At 45.7% G+C, this 17001-nt stretch overlaps 4 protein-coding genes across 5 annotated transcripts in view; 1 reads left to right on the top strand and 3 right to left on the bottom strand.

Annotated features, from left to right (window-relative positions):
* dusp16 (dual specificity phosphatase 16) overlaps nucleotides 1-4350 on the bottom strand; it is a 31737-nt gene extending 27387 nt beyond the window's left edge. The window contains exon 1 of the mRNA XM_008293777.1: nucleotides 4163-4350. Within this exon, the coding sequence (XP_008291999.1) occupies nucleotides 4163-4350 (188 nt within the window). The remainder of the gene's footprint in view (nucleotides 1-4162) is intronic.
* Nucleotides 4351-7154: 2804 nt separating this feature from the next.
* Nucleotides 7155-8423, top strand: gpr19 (G protein-coupled receptor 19). The gene has a single exon (XM_008293767.1). The coding sequence runs from the start codon at nucleotides 7155-7157 to the stop codon at nucleotides 8421-8423; it is 1269 nt and encodes a 422-aa protein (XP_008291989.1).
* Nucleotides 8424-9788: 1365 nt separating this feature from the next.
* The window catches only part of crebl2 (cAMP responsive element binding protein-like 2), a 10741-nt gene continuing 3528 nt past the window's right edge, over nucleotides 9789-17001 (bottom strand). The window contains exons 1-3 of one of the 2 annotated variants that reach the window (XM_008293768.1): nucleotides 13909-14112; nucleotides 13120-13317; nucleotides 9789-11026 (exon numbers count right to left, since the gene is read on the bottom strand). In XM_008293768.1, coding sequence (XP_008291990.1) covers nucleotides 10868-11026; nucleotides 13120-13317; nucleotides 13909-13923 — 372 coding nt within the window. In that variant the 5' untranslated portion in view covers nucleotides 13924-14112 and the 3' untranslated portion in view covers nucleotides 9789-10867. Of the gene's footprint in view, nucleotides 11027-13119; nucleotides 13318-13908; nucleotides 14113-17001 lie in introns of those variants that run through there. The other variant, XM_008293769.1, reaches the window with a different exon arrangement.
* tbk1 (TANK-binding kinase 1) overlaps nucleotides 14762-17001 on the bottom strand; it is a 20384-nt gene continuing 18144 nt past the window's right edge. The window contains exons 14-15 of the mRNA XM_008293778.1: nucleotides 16948-16997; nucleotides 14762-16300 (exon numbers count right to left, since the gene is read on the bottom strand). Coding sequence (XP_008292000.1) covers nucleotides 16261-16300; nucleotides 16948-16997 — 90 coding nt within the window. The 3' untranslated portion in view covers nucleotides 14762-16260. The remainder of the gene's footprint in view (nucleotides 16301-16947; nucleotides 16998-17001) is intronic.

Consider the following 17001-nt stretch of genomic DNA (forward strand, 5'->3'; position numbering starts at 1 on the left):
CGGTAACGCTAGCCCGCGGTAACGCTAGCTCGCTGTTCTGACATTTTGTCGCCGTGTTTCGGTTTTAACGGCCGACGGACCGCAGGACGGACGGAGCTCAAACCGGCACAAACCCGTTTCCCGCCTCGGCCACTGCCTCTCCGTCGGTGCTAGTTCGCTCTGGACCGACACACCGACCGAACTTTAACTTTAGGCCCCGTTAACCGAACTTTACAGATGCCGCTCGTTCACTCTCCAACCAGAAATGTCGGTGAACTCACCGTCGGAAACTCGACGTCAGAGTCCGGGCAGCGGCGTCAGGGTCCGGGCCGGTCTCCGGCGGGTTCCCCGGCCTGTCCCCGGGCCGTGAGGCTGTCTGTAGCGGCAGAAGGAGGCAGCAGGAGCGGACAGTCGGAGCGGAGAGACTCGGTCCTGGAGTCCTGCTGCTCCATCAGAGATGAGGTCACCGCGATAAAAATAACAGCATGTCGTCATCCAGCGGCGCTCACATGAAGCGGCGCTTAAAGGGGAGGAGGCCGCGGAGTGGGCCGACACTTAATGCTGCTGCTTTAACTACAGCATAAATACTGTCAAATACACAGTAAAACATATTATAAACACAATACTGATGAAGCAGAGGCTTAAAGGGGAGGAGGCCTCGGAGTTGGGCCGACACTTAATATTCCTGCTGCTTTAAGACTGTCGGTGATAAAGTACACAGTAAAATACATAAAGTACACATAATACGGAGGGGCTTAAAGGGGCAGGCACAGACTCAGACACTGAGCCGACAGATAACACTGCTCCTTTAAGACTCTCAGACTGCATACTCCTGCAAATATACCAGAAGTACTGCACTAGTAATAACTGAAATATACTAAGGATACTACATACTGTAAACTGTACTGCAAAGTGTACACAGAGTACTGCTGCTTCAGGATGTTTTCAGTAATAAAGTATACTAGCTGTACAAACATACTGAGACAAATACTGCTAAATATACTGCATATTGTGAACAAATGAAGGACAGACAGAAGACCTGCTGCTTTCAGACCTCAGACTGCTGCACACTTTAGGATATAAGTATGAAGCACTGAGGAAACAGTGATACTGTGAGATGTCAGATGACTGCATACTGAGAGCTCTGGTCAGTGAAACGTCCTGCAGAGGTGAACATGAAGTCTGATCCAAACGTTGCACAGTTAAATATCTGACATGTTCCTGAAATATTCTGTATTTTCTCAGACGCTGTGGCTCTGAAGGACCGTCTGTGTGATTGAATCATATTAAAGAATAACTACTGATGAAAACATCTTGTCTTCATGGAGTTTCCAGGCCTGGATCAGACAGGAGAGAAGCTGAGCGTCTCTCTGATCTCTGGCTGTGTTCTGTGGAGCTTCTCTGGTTGTGTAACGTGAGTTTGTGAATGAGCTCTGAGGACAAAGGAGGTGATGGAGGCCGAGGAACACTGAGAGCTTCCTCATACTGGAGCGATTAGCATGCATGGCTAAGTCACAGTGATGAATGACGAGAGCTGCAGCAGGAAGCCGAGACTCACAGCCGGCTTCACATCGCTTCATGTCACCGTCAGGAACTCCAGCTTCACCTACAGCTGCAGGGAGAAGCTCAGACTGATCAGACTCACCCAGAACCTCAGAGGTCCATCACAGTTCACAGCCTGCACTAGTTCTACAGGAACCAACCAGCGCTGAAAGTAAAACAAAAATGTGATCATTGATTAACTGTTAAACTGATGTTTAAGCAAAAACACCACAAATCATCCAGTTAAAGCTTCCCATGGAAATATTTGCTAAACTCAACATTTGGTTTATTTTACTGATTTAAGAGGCGTGTAAATGTGTATCAGGGAATAAAAAGACCATTTCTAGATTTTCTGACATTTTCTACACAAAACCACCGTGAACCTGACGTTAATGAATAAGTTGTGAGTTTGAGTGGAATCAAATGAAAATATACAAATAATACAACTTTAATAACCACAATACAAAATACGTATTAATATTAATTAGATTAATTAATAAAAACTCTGACTTTATGTTCATTAATACTTGTATTTATATATTTTATCCACGCTTCAGAATTCATTCAGGTTTCTGTGGTTCTTGTCAGGCAGCTTTGAAACCTGAAAGTCTTCATTACATCATTAAGCAAATGTGAATCAGGTCATTTCAATGTCAATTTAAGGATTACATTTCATTAAAATAAAAATATTGAATTACCAGGAGAAAAATAATAATTAAACATAATAAAGAATGCAGCGAATGAATGACGTCACGTAACTTCTGATTATTCATTTATTACCATCACATCTCAGAAATGAGCCCATGAACAGATTTATTTCAGACTTTACATTTGGGATTTATTATTATTATTATTTTTCTGTCTTTGTGGCAGTAATGGGCTTCCATACACACTCTGGACGTCTTTCATTTATTTGATCTAATTAAAGATAAATCCATAGAATTTTGATCTTTTTCTGTCTTTTGTTTTAATATTTTTTATTTTTCTTGTTAAAAATTATGTCAACTGTTGACTTCATATCTTCAGAATGTTTATGTTCCATCATCAGCTGTCGCCTCTGATTCTGATGTTTGTTTGGTGCCTCTCCTTCTGGACACTAACGGGGTTCCATACTTCAGGGTTTAACTGCTTAATAATTAAAACATCTCGTTAAATCTCTTCATCCGATTCGTGTCCGTTTAAATGTCGTCTTACTGAACTTTGTTGAAGCTGCTCTCTGCCATCCTCTGCTGTCATCCTCTCTCATCAGCACCATTGTCGGGTTTCCATAGCGACGGGCCTGTTGGAAAACCACTTCTCCTCAGCTGCGGTTGCCATGGCGACGTGGTGCGACAGCAGCCCCCGTCAGCGCCGGACCAATAACTGCAGATGGACGGCATCATGTCCTTTTTTAGCGCCGACGTGCTGAAGGCCGATGGAGCAGAAACACGACTTTAATTCTTCATAAACCCACTTTGTGGTTCCTGCTGCTACAAACTGAGCAGAACATGAAGAGAACAAACAGAACCGGTGGATAAAAACACCCGAGAGCTAAACCTGATGATGAGGAGGATGAAGACCTGCAGTCTGACCCCAAGTCCTGACGATTAAAGTCACATTCAGGATTAAAGCCACGATTACAAACAGACGTAAGAGGCTGAAAACCGACGGCTTAACAGGTTAACGTTCTGTAAACAATCTACTGGATTTAACATAAAGTCAAGTAAAATCTAAAACACGTGTTCATCTCCATGTTGAGTGTAAAAAACAGAAATAAGGGAAAACTGTAAATAACATCCACATCACAAATATGTACTTTTATAAATACTGTTTTGCTCTTTTACAGCATTCGACTGACAAATTACAGATTTACTGGATTTAAATCAGCTAAATGTCATCATTTTACAGATATTTGCTGTTATTTCTTAACCTGAGCTTTCTGGCACCGTCCTGCCTGATTTCATCTCTTTTAATGGGACGGCTTTTTGTGGTGTGGAGTCTGAAAAAAATACGATTTTTATCATTGGAGGGAAACTTTTGTCTTCTTCACCTACAAAATTAAAATAATGCAAAAATGATTAAGCAGAACATGAAAATGATCAAAAAGGAAAAAAGAAATAAAGACTCACAACATGTGAAAAGTCAGAAAGTAGAATAAAAAGACAGAAATCATGAAAGTTATGAAAAGGTAAAATGAAACAAAATTGGTAAAACAAAAAAAAGTTTTTGAAAATTTTAAACCACAAAAAGACAAAGTTATGAAAAAGAATGACACAAAAGTAAAACCAAGAAAATCAGTAAAAACAAAGAAACAAATAAGCATCCATTTTACTCACGCTGACTTTTAATGTATATGTTTGTATTCTACACAGACTCATTTTTAATTTATATTTTTATATTTTAGATTTGTTCCTATCTCCAGGCTGCCTTCAGTCTGGACACCACCAGGCCTCCATACCGGGCCCCCTGCTGCCCGGGCCCCTGCGCGCCCTCACTCCGCCCCTGCTGCTGAGCAGAAAACATCCTCCTCTTCCTCCGCAGCTTCATCCTCCGGTCAGCCGCTGCCTGCTGCCCGCTCCGACCCGCTCCTCCTCCGGCCTCTGGACCTCCAGCAGCTCCGTGCAGCTCCTGTCCTCCATCCTCTGATCCCGGCGGGACTCACCGACACCTGCGGCCGGAGGACGGGCTCCTGAGGGCGGCCCGCTGCCCGGCTGCAGCCGCCGAGGACGGACGGACGGACAGATCCGGCGGTCGGTGTCCTTCACCGGCGACAGAGACGCTGTTCAGGCCGAAAGCTGGAGCTGCGTCACGGATCCTGTGAAGCCCGGAGCCGATGGACGGAGGCGACATTTTCCGGATAACGACGGCAGGAAGCTGCAGTGATGCTCCGCAGGTAAGATGGAGCCGCTTCGGCCTCATTTTATTGATCCAGATGTCTGATATGTGCTGCCAGGTGTCGGACCAGAGGAACACGTCTGAGCAGAGTCCGTGATGCTGGACTTTATTGACAGTGATTGTGAACCTTCATGGAGGTGATTGAACGTGATGCAGCAGCTCCAGCCTCCTCCAGCCTCCTCCAGCCTCCTCCAGCTGCCTCCAGCCTCCTCCAGCCTCCTCCAGCTGCCTCCAGCTGCCTCCAGCCTCCTCCAGCCTCCTCCAGCTGCTGGTGTTTTTCCATGAGCAGCTTGAACTCTCCACTGATTCAGGCTGATTAAAGGAGCCTGGCTGCTCTGGAGGCTGCAGAGGAACCGGGCTGCAGCCTTACTCACAGCTCCACAGTGTTCAGGTGGTCTTCTGGTCACCACCAGCCAGCAGCACATCTCAGTCTGAGGCTGTTGGGTAACGGAGCAGCTTGTTGACATGGAGACCAGCAGCAGGTGGCGCTGTGCAGGAACATCACTGTCCTCTGGTGCTTCAGGCCTCACTTTGGGTTTAAATGAAGATGTGATTTTGGTATTTTAGGGGAAACAGGAAGTGGAGCTGCAACCAGCTGATCAATAACAGTCAAAACCCCCAAAAGCAGCATCAGAGGCTCAACCAGCGACGTCCTGGAGCTCCAGCAGCTCCTCCAGTCCTGTTCGAGCTGCTTTAAGGACATTTTCCTCTTCATCAGGTTAAGTACAGAGCTGGTTGGGCAGCAAACCGTTGACCTGATCAATAAATGTGATTATTTAAATCAACGCTCAGAGAGCTGCAGGCGTCACAGGAAACCACCAAAGGCTGAAGCTACAGCCGCTGAACATCCAGGAACGTCAGAACATCTCCATGTTGGAGAGCCTGGAACAGAATATAAAGCAGCTGCTGACTGATCTGCTGTCAGTCCATCCATTGATTGATTGATTGATTGATTGATTGATTGACTTTATCATGTTGGATTAAGACAAAGCTTGAATCAAACTGACTGTTGGATGTTTTTTGTTCCTGATTTTGTCTGATTGGTTTCCGTTTGAACACGTGATCAGACTTTAATCAGAATTTATTGATCAGTAAAGCAGCTGCTGATCAACCAATCAGCTGCAGCTATTTTGACCTTTATTAACCTCCTGATGACCCTGAGTGATGTCATGGCCTCTTCTGCCTCTGATTGGCTGCCTGATCAACAAAAACAAAAATTAAACAAATTTTGTTGAAAAAAATCATCTTTAGTTAGTTTATGTTCAACTAACAGTCAAACGGCTGTAAACTGGAGACGACACTTAACTTCCTGTCAGCTGATTGATCCACCAATTGATTATAAATCAGTCAGACGTCGTTGATACGTAGCAGCTCTAATAAAAGCACAAACCGGAGTAATTTATTATGAATCCTGATTCCAGCCGTTCAGTGTTGAACTGGTTCGTATGAACCTCATGAGTCGTATTCACATTTAATCTTGTACATATAGATCTATACAGATCGATATATCTGTTGACAGGCGTTGCTCCGCTGGTCCGTGCTCAGTGTTCAGTTGAAAGCTAAATCAGCTGCAGTCAGATGATTCGTTGCTAAGCAGGAACTCCAGCAGTCAGCAGCAGCTTCTCCCTGGAGCTTCTCCACGCCGTTAAACAGCATCTCTGCAGACCTCAACCAGTCCCAGCGAAGGACTAATGAAATCAGCAGCAGCTGGTTCCCTGATGAAGACGAAGACGAAGGCTCAGAGCAGCTGACACGTAAAACCTCGTCTGCTGGAGGTGAACAAAACGACCACTCTGTGGTTCCTGAAGGTTTAAGTGTCGGTTCTTCTAATGAGCAGCGATCAACTCAACGTTCTGTTTCAGGTTTCTGTCAGCTGGAAGAGAACTTTAATCTTCTAAACAAACTCACAACACAACAAGCTGCCAGTCAACCAACTAACTCATCAAACTACCCATTTACCCACTAACCTGCTACCAACCTGCTCAAATACCAAACTATCTACCAACCAGCTAACCTACTAACCTTTCACTCAACCAACCTGCCTTCTTACAAATCAACCAGTTCTCTAACTAACCAAACTAAAACTATTTATAAACAACTCAGTCAACCAACCAAACCAACCCACCTTTCTACCAACCAATGAGCCAACCATTGTCCAACCAGTCAGTCTTGTGACTACCACCTAGCTTACATACAAACCACCTAACTACCTACTCTCATCTCCAGCAACCAATCGACCATGACCATAAAGCCTTCTGACTACCAACTACCCCAGTGATTAACCAGCTTACTTACCTACCAATGACCAATCAAACTACTGACCAATTAGCCAGTTGTACTTATCTAACTACCAACCTTACTCGTACCTACAAACCAATCAACCACCAAATACAAGTACAAATACCTACCTACCTAATTTCCTTCCTACCTACCTACCTACCTACCTACCTACCTACCTACCTAATTTCCTTCCTACCTTCCTACCATCAGTTTGCCTACTAACCTGCTAAACACAAGCTACCTAACTACAGAGTTACCTACCAACCTCACTGCATATCTAACAACCAACCAGTTAAACCAGTCAACCAACCTGCTTGACCAGTCACTGGCGGTATACAGAAGCAGCAGGCGGTTGTGTACCCAGCTGTTTGCCAGTAAATAGTTCCCAAAGCACTCTTGCTCTCAGCTCTGTGGATGTTTTCACTGATGACAACTCTTTCTTTGTGTCCACAGCTCCTCTCGGCTGCAGCAGCATAGCGATGGTGTATGCAGAGTCCACCAACACAGTCGGCGTCAATCCGTCCCTCTACTCTCCGTCGTTCACCTATCAGATGTCATTTAACTACTCCAAGAGAGGAAACTCTACTGTCCTGGCAACCTTACCCACAACCCCTCTCTGCAGCCTCGAGGGCTCGTCCTCCGGCCAGTCGAACGCCACCTCCGCCTCCTACGAGCTGACCTCCGGTGAGGTGGCCGTCCTGGGCCTGGTGTTCGGGGTTCTGTGGCTGGTCTCCATCTTGGGAAATGCCCTCGTCTGCCTGGTCATCCACCGCAGCCGGCGGACTCAGTCCACCACCAACTACTTTGTGGTGTCCATGGCCTGTGCTGACCTGCTCATGAGCCTCGGCTGCGCCCCGTTCGTCCTCCTGCAGGTGGCTGCGGGACGATGGCCGCTGAGCGCCGCGGTCTGCAAGGCTGTACGTTACCTGCAGCACCTGTGTCCAGGTGTGCAGGTCTACGTCCTGCTTTCCATCTCTGTGGACCGTTTCTATACGATCGTCTACCCCCTGAGCTTCAAGGTGTCCAGGGAAAAGGCCAAGAAGATGATCGTGGCTTCGTGGCTGTTTGACGCAGCCTTCGTCTCGCCCTGCTTCTTCTTCTATGGATCGACATCCACAGACAGTCACTGTGACTTTTTCCTCCCGGACAGCTGGGGCAGTATAGCGTACGCTGCCGTTCACCTCCTGTTTGGGTTTCTGGTGCCGGTGGCTTTGATCGTGTCCTTCTACCAGCGGGTGGTCCGATACATCTGGAGGATCAGCGCCGACGGCCACACGGTGCGCCGGACGATGAACATCGTCCCAAGGACTAAAGTCAAGACCATCAAGATGTTCCTCATGCTCAACTCGGTCTTCTTCCTCACCTGGACGCCCTTCTACGTCGCCCAGCTGTGGCACCCGAGGGAGTCGCCCAACCGTCAGGGACTGCTGTTCTTTACGGCAATCGCCTGGATATCCTTCAGCTCCACGGCGTCCAAACCAACCCTGTATTCCGTCTACAATGCAAACTTCAGGCGCGGCATGCGGGAGACCTTCTGCATGTCGTCCATGAAGTGCTACCGCAGTAATGCGTACACCATCACCGCCAGCTCCCGCATGGCCAAAAAGAACTACGTCGGTGTGGTGGACATCCCAGTGCAGGCGAAGACGGTCGCCAAGGACTCGGTCTACGATACATTTGACCGAGATGCTAAAGAAAAGAAGGTAGCTTGGCCCACGAACGCCAACCCTCCCAACACCTTTGTGTAAATGAGACTGAGAACATTCAACAAATGTTTGAAACTTTCTCTTGAACAGCACAACGTTGGTAGGTGAGCTAGCAGGAGGCTAACATGTTAGCACTGTTCTGAAGTTCACAGAATGTGTTCAGTTTGTATAAAGGGCTTTCTTCTGATGTAACAAACCTCCCAGCAGCCACACTGGAGAACGTTTCTATCCTTCAGATTCTAATCAGTTTATTTCTGTGCTGTTTCGATGGACTGTTTTGGATGCTTCAGATTTTGTGCTTCGATAACGTCAGTTTGTTCTGTGGCCATCTCTCAGAAAACTGTTGTAACTGCATCTGGTTTGCTACAGTAATGTTTGTGGTAGAAGCTAATGTCAGTAAAGGCTCATATGTTACCGTCACATCATCTGCTTCACTGCTTTCACTCAGAGTTGTTTAGTGAAGAGGACAGATTGTAGAGCAACCCAGTCTGAACAAAGGTCCTCCAGAACATCTGGTTCTGGTTCTGCAGAACCTTTATCCACTGACCAGAGTTCTACCTTCAGACTGTGAATGTTCCAGAGGTCCAGGTCCTTCAAGTCCACAGAGGAGGGTCCAGATTGATCACTTTAATGGACTTTTTCCATCATTTCTGAGCCTCAGAACTTCATCAGTACAGCAGATAGACACATGACATTTAGGAGGAAGAACACATCTGGGTTCTGCTAGAACCTGACACCAGATCAGTTCTACATCCATCCAGGTGTCTCAGTCTGAACACTGGACCTGGTTCTGTTCATGTCCTCTGTCAGCAGTTGGTAGCATCAGTATTATGGGATGGATCATCGTGGTACCAGGTTAATGTCTATGACACAGAGTCATAGGAACAATCAGTGGTACCCTGGATGTGGTTCTGGTTCTGATCAGTCACCAGAGAAAACTTGCATTCTGGGTAAACGTTCCAGGCTCATATCAGCATGTGTGATGGTGGTTGGTCAGAACCAGTTCTAGACAATGGAAGGACCGTTTGACCTCCAGAACCTACCAGAACCATCTACAGACAGGATCCACTCTGAGGAGGAATGTTTTCCTGATATAATCGTATTTTAACTCTTCTAGCCGTGAAACACGCTTCATAGAACAGTTGGTACTGATGACACCCGGAGTGGATGTAGGACTGGTTTGGTTCCAGAGTTCTGTCCCTGCAGCAGATGGTTCTGCAGTGATCCGACTATGAGACTAAAGTAAGTTCTGCAAGTTCAGAACACAAGTTTAGAAACACGACGTCATCACCAAGCATGTGCAGAACGCCTTCAGAGAACGTCGTCCTGCGTTTCAGGGGATAAACAATACAAACACCAGAACTCTGCAGAACTCTGCAGAACTCTGGATGATGAGGAGAAGAGACGTCAGAGAATCAAACACTTTTATTTGCTTTGAGAAACACAAGTTGAAAACTTTAACACACAATCTAACAAAGTGCTTTAAGGAATTAAAGAAAGTGCACAAACGTCTGTCGAGGATTTGATCTCCTCTGACAAAAACAAAACAAAAGCTTTGTTGGTCAGGAACCAAGTCTGAGCTTCACGGTTAGCTCCACGCGGCACAAACATGTTCAGAACCAAGTCCAACAAACACTCAGCTCATATAAAATACAAAAATAGACACGATTCTACCAGCAGCTGATGGAGTTTGATGCTACGACAGAGAATCCAGAGCAGATGTGGACAAACAGGAAGCAGCGACACACAGACCTGAAAACCACCAAACACACAAACTACAGCTCAACAACCTGCAGCTCCAACCAGAGACCAAACAGAGTTCACTGGATCATATCTGGGTTCACATACACAGAATCACTTCATCAGAATGAAAGTATGTGACGAGCTCACTGCTTCTGTTCTCTGTGTTCTGAGTTCAGCGTCTGTTTCTGAAAGTCACTCATGTTCACAACGTATTCACAACGTATTTAGAATTCTTACACGTGAAGGAAACAATTGAAAAGGAAAGAGCATCTTCAACACAACTTCCTGTTTATACTGAAAACAACTCAGTTATTATGATTATTATGATTATGTTAAGAATGAATTCAGAATCTTTGACATCAGGTGAGATTTAAATATAAAACATGTTTAGAATTTTAGTTTTTGCTTTAAAAATGTTGGTTCAAGCCGTTAAACTCACCAGAACAGAACACCTTGATTCAATGAGTCCAGTTTGATTTGATCAGAACCATCTCCAACGTTAACACACCTACAGAGAACTGAAGCGACTGATTTAAACACTTGTAGGAAACAGACTGGATCCAGTGAACTCCGTCTCCGGGCCGTCTGATCCGGAGTCTGAAGCTTCTCAGGAGGAGCTCGAGTTTCTCCTGTTGCTGGTTTTCAGTCACTGATGCTGAAGGAAAGACAGAACGAACCTACAGAGGCTCACTCTGGATCAGAACCGGTGAAATGTGGCCGTGGATGGAGCGCAGCGGGAGGTTCTAGCCCTGACCCGTGGAGCTGCTGATGCTGTTCTTGCTGTTCTTGGACGTCTTGGTGCTGCTGCCGCTCTGAGGAAGCTTCTGCTCGTCTCCGGTCAGCAGAGCTTTGATCTCGGAGGGGATCTTGCCCTGATCCATGGCGGAACACCACTGCTTGTACTGCAGGACACACAGCAACACAACATGAGCTGCTGGACAGCCCTCGTCCTGCACCGGACCCTGAAGGTCCAGGTCCAGGTCCAGAGGGTTCAGTCACAAGCCGTGTTCTCATTTTCATAAAACCACCTGAACGTTAAAGTCCTGGTGCTTCTGTTGCTGCACAAGAACCTGAATGATTTTAGACTCACACAGTTTCAGGACCTGTGAGCGACCGGAGCTCAGGTGGTCTACGCTCAGCTGACAGGTGATGGTTCTGAACGTTACTCCAACCAAAGGACAACGTTCTGGGCTGAACTTTGACTCAGAGCTCAGACCAAGCTGTGTAATTAGTATAATCAGTATAATTAGGTCATCCATCCATCATCTGTATACATCCTCAGTCAGGTATCGGGGGCGGAGCCTATCCAGCTGACTGAGGGCAGGCTCACCTGGACAGGTAACAGTCATCACACCTACAGACTGTTTAGACCAGGGATCTCCAGCTCCGGTCCTGGTGAGCTGCTGTCCTGCAGGTTCTAGACGGTACTGCAGCACACCTGACTCACATTAATGGATCTCCAGCAGCTTGTTGTCAAGTTCTACACAGTTCTGTTAATGATCCGTTAATGTGAGTCCGGTGTGCTGCAGCAACGTCTAGAACCTGCAGGACAGCAGCTCACCAGGACCGGAGCTGGAGATCTGTGCTCTAGAGTCACCAGCTAACCATGTCTCTGGACTGAGGGAGGAAGATGGAGAACCCAGAGAGAACCCAGCAGGGAGAACCTGGAGACTCCACGCAGGACGACCACAGACTCAGACCAGGACCTGGTAGCTGTGTGGCGCCGTTTGGAACCGCTGGACCAGTGTACCGCCCATCACCGGTCGTGTTCAGCTAAACTAAAACCTGATGGTATGTTGTGGACTCTGCAGTCAGATAAAAGACGAGCTGTGGATAAACCTGATCCACGTCAGGTGTTCACGCTGTGACACCTGCTGCTGCCGCCTCGGTCCTCCAGCCAGCAGGTGGTGCTGAGCAGACACTGAAGGTTCTCCTAAAGGTCTGCAGGATGCCGCAGCAGGTTTTAACCTCCGTCCTGAACTCTGAACTACACCTGATCTGCTTCAGGAGAACGTGTCAGCAGGTAAACCGACCAATCAGAGGCCTGAAAGAAACTCCGATTGACTTCAGTTTACACCTGAGTTCATTCACCGGTGGACGCCAACATTCACCATGGCAACCAGTAAATACAGATTCACCATGGCAACCGTTAAATAGTGACATCACTGGGATGTAAACAGGTGCTGAGCCGCAGAGTTTCTATAAAGATAAAAACATTCATGACGTGTCAATAAAGAGAACCAGCAGAACCAGCAGAACCAGCAGAACCTCGGTGTCCGGCTGGTTTCTGACTCGGGACTCCCTACAGGTCCGAGTCCAGCTGCTCTGCTGGAGATGTGAGTCGCTGCTTCGGTCAGAACAGTAACGAAGTTCTGAGGATGAAAAGAAACTCGACCCGAGTCCAAACACAAGAAAACTAAAATAAGTTCATTAAAGTTCATAGAAGTGTAGCCCTGTGATAGACTGGGTACCTGTCCAGGTGAACCTGCCTTCACTCTGGGATTGGCTCCGCCCCCTGACACCCTGGTGAGGACTAAGGTGTAGAGATGATGGATGGATGATGGAAGTTCGTTAAAGCTGCTGCTGAGTTCAGTTCATGAATACAGTGTGACTCTATGATGATGATGATGATGCCTCAGGCTGATGAAGGTCTCCTCATGTGTTCTGTGCTAAAGCTGCTGGAGGTCCTCATGTGTTCTATTCTGTGCTAAAGCTGCTGGAGGTCCGAATGTCGACGGACTGGTAATAAATTACAGCTGCAATCTGTTAATCCTTGTTCTCATTAAAGTCTGTATAATGACTGATTTACATTAAAATCTGAGTTCTAACATTTGGTTGGATGTGTTCTGTCATGTTCTGATCACTGCTTCACCTTAAGCTGTGGACCTTTAATGAATCAGAAGGTTCTGGTCCAGTCTCTGGGTGTCTCAGTGCAGTCTGAGGTGGGGCCTGTCTACTTCCTGGGTGTTCTCATGGTTCTCTAACGTCTGCTCACCATCTCCAGCTCCTCCCGCAGGGCGCAGATGGCCCGCTCCTTGCTGGACACCAGCTCCTCCAGGTACTGGTACCGCAGCTTCTTCCTGGCCCGACACTCTCTGGCGCTCTGCCGGCTCCGCTCCAGTTTGGCCTTCAGGTCGATCTTTGCAGGTTTGCGGCCGCGTTTTCCAGGTTTCTTCACTTTACCAGCCACCATCTGGAACACACACACAAACACACACACACACACACACACACAGTAACACACACACACACACACAGTAACACACACACACACACAGTAACACACACACAGAGGAGTGATGAGCTGCTGTCTCAGACGAAGCTTCTAATCAAACTCTTCTTTCCACTGACACACTGTTGTGTTGTTGTTGTTGTTCTCTGGTTGTTTATGTCAACAACCACCTACCTGCTGCTGTAAACACATTCACCTGCAGAAATAAACTACAGAGTGAATAAACCCACCACAGAACTAGTCCTGTTCAGCCCTAACTAGTCTGGTTTAGGTCAGCCTTCCCTCCAGAGGACATTATCGGAGCTCTGCTGGTTAAATGTGTTAATCAGACGTCACCAACATGTTAGCTAGCATTAGCTTCAAATAGCTGCTTCTACCGGACGGTTCTGGAGCCGCTAACTAGCTGGTTAACACCTGAACCTCCGCTAACCACACGACGGGCGCCTAACCTGACCCTTCTTACCGGCTAAACGTGGCTAACTAGACGATAACTAGTCGAACGCGTTAGCCGTTAGCTGTGTTGTTGTTGTTAGCAGCCGTTAGCTTCCTCACCTTGTTATCATCCATTTTGTTCCGTGCTAACGTGCTAGCAGCTAGCTGAGTTAGCTCCAGCAGCTAACAGCTCAGAACCCAACTGGACTCGGTCCGACTTCAGAGCAGCGCTCAGCCCGAAGATCGATCAGAGAATCGATCACACTGATCGGGTTCGTCTGTTTACATCGCGAGCCCTGTCGACGCTACGCGCTGACGTCATTCATGTGTGTACATGTTTCAAAGAAACCTTTATTGACAAAACAGCAGGAACCGGAACAGAGCTGGTCTGTAATCAGTCATATGGAGCAATCAATAATCAATAGATCTATGAAGGATCACCGGCTGCATTTATTCATAAATCTGACTGAGAAAGTGAATTATTTACTTTAATTATAATAAGTTTCACATTAAAGTAAAAATATTTGAGTTATTTTTAAATTTGACTTAAAAAGTGAAATATTTGTAAATCCTACATTTATCTTGCAGTGTTTTTATTATTATTGTTTATTTTTATTACGTGTTTTTAAATGAAGAAGCAGCTTTATAATATTCATTTTTAGTTTAAGTGATAACTGAGCAGTCCTCTGACATCAACAACTGCTGCTGAAGGTCAATTATGTCCAACTGCTCGTTAGTTTTGGGGCAGAATGATTAACTTCCACCTTTCCGATGTGTTTGTTTGAGTAAAGACTGACTGAATGCATTCAAAGCTGGTGTGTTTGTTCTGGTTCCTTCCTGTCTGACTGATGTAGAGTCACAGCTCAGCTTCTTACTGAGGCTGAACCAACAGCAGCGAGTTCAATCCTCACCAACAAACACACACGAGGTCACGTTTACGTCCTCAGACTCAGTGAACGAAGCTCAGACCGACTCTGATCACACTTTGATTTATTTCTGTATTTACAGGTTGTTCAATGCAGGTTAGTGACAGAAGCCAACATGAACTAAACAGAAGCGGAACATCTTCAGAGATGGAGGTATAACAAACTGATACCAGCTATTGATCGGCCTTAAACAATATAAATAAACATCAAATAGAATCAGCACGGTTCAACAGAAACTCGTTAAACGACACCAGCGGGTTCCACTTCATCAGGAGCTGTGACGACACCGAAGGGTTCAGAAATGGACTGTGTTGTTCTCAACAGTTTAAGGGCTTTTTAAGGGTAAAAAAATCCCTTAAAATACACCAAATGTGAAGTTATTTGGTTATTAAAGCGAAACTATTTTGTCATTTTAAGGAGTCTGAACCTTTTTTATCCTCAATCAGGCAGAGAAACACATTGAACGCCCACTGATATGGAACATACCACGAAAGGTCGTCTTCTTTAAAAAACCCTTAAATTAAACTGATAAATCTTAATTTTCCCCAAAACTCATCAAACACCTTCATCTGAATCAGCAACCAGAAATCTTTTCATCTGTTTAATGAGTTGATAAACGGAACCAACAATAATAATAAAAGGTATGAAGTCCTACAGTGAAGTGACGCAGCACCGATGAGAGACTTTGGTTTTAAATATGTTCATCTAAAAACAACCAGCTGTCATATACTTGAAGATATTATTGAATATATAACAATGGATAACGTACAAGACAGGATAGCTAACTCATACTTTAGCCCAAATGTGTGGAGTTTTCTGACTTAATGGATGATTTACTTCGTTAAGGCTTTTTAAACCTTCAGGGTGTAAAAGGACTTAAAAGAGCAGAAAACCTTTAAAAATGACGTAATCATATCACAACATGCTGTAATTTACATTTTGCAAAGTCTTTGGCCAGTTTTAAAGCAGTTCAACCCTTTAAACACCTTTTGTCACATTAAAACCCCTCCATGCTCTTATTAAACAAAAATAACTTAAACTGAGGACGTCTAACAGACACCTGGACTGTCTCTGACACTGTGAGCAGTTTTAAACCCCTTAAAAGCCATTAAAGCCCCTCAACATGTTGTAATCCAACAATGTGGACGTGAATTTGTCTCAAATCTGATTAAAACTTAACAAGAATCCCTTAAACTTTAATCATTAATTAGTCCAACCCAACCTAATAAACCCTTAAACTTTCCATTAGTGGATTTGTCACACCTCTATAAAGCAGCTTAAGGGAGGAGTTAAGGGGTTTGTGGTTGAGATGAAGGTGTGTTTTGTGTCTTGGAGGTAAATTAAAGACGTTCTGAAGCAGCGGTTGTTCCACTGACTCTGGCTGAAAACACTTGCAGGCGTTTTGTGCTGCGGTGGCCGAGCGAAGCAGAATCCGTCCGTACAAAAGCTTCTTACAGTCGACGTTATTTACAGAGTGAATAACACAGAATATGTACAAGCTGCCGGCGGCTTCAGGAGGAAACAGCAGCCAGTCTGAACACCAGCTTCAGCCTCTCAGGCCTCCGTCCAGCGTCAGAGTCCCGAACCTGCAGGACGGAGAGGAGGAAGGCTTTAGGAGGAACAAACGGACCGGACTCAGGATCAGAACATGTGGACGGTTCATGTCTGACTGCATAAACACTCCGTCAAAGGCAAAATGATGGATTTGGTACGTTTAAGAGAATCTTATTGAGTTTTCTGTATTGAGCAGCTACGAGCTTCAGGGTTTCTGAATTAATGTCAACTCCTTAAAACTGAACTAATAACATCTGACAAGGTTTTTATTTTTTTAATGTAGAATATTTTACACATTGTAAAATTTTGAACATTAAAAAATCCCAGAACCCATCAACAGCCCTCCTCCTGTTACATTTAAGGCTCATCTGCACAGCTTTAGGGGAAATCTTCCTCATTATTTGTTTCTGGTTTCTGTCGGTGTCGTGCTGCTTCTAGAACCACAACCTCCCTGAGGAACCCCACCAGGGATCAGCAGAGTTCTGTCTAATCTGATCTCATCTAAAATCCCTTCAAACAGATCCGAGAACATGAAACCATTCACAGGTTTTAACTGAAATGAATTAGTTGATAAATTAATAACTGTTTTGTGTGCACGAGTGAACCATGAAGCTATTTGTTCATAATTACGGCGACGCCTTTAACGGGGTTTCTGGGTGTGGACGGTGAGAAGCGTCACCTCTCCAGGAAGTGGTTGTTCTCGGCCAGCTCTTTGACCACGCCCTCCATCTCC

The sequence above is a fragment of the Stegastes partitus genome, unplaced genomic scaffold (genome assembly GCF_000690725.1).
Source record: "Stegastes partitus isolate 25-593 unplaced genomic scaffold, Stegastes_partitus-1.0.2 Scaffold911, whole genome shotgun sequence".
NCBI lineage: Eukaryota > Metazoa > Chordata > Actinopteri > Pomacentridae > Stegastes > Stegastes partitus.

Excerpts from the sequence above, each read along its gene's own strand:
- gpr19 (XM_008293767.1), top strand. The coding sequence starts at position 7,155 with ATGGTGTATGCAGAGTCCACCAACACAGTCGGCGTCAATCCGTCCCTC.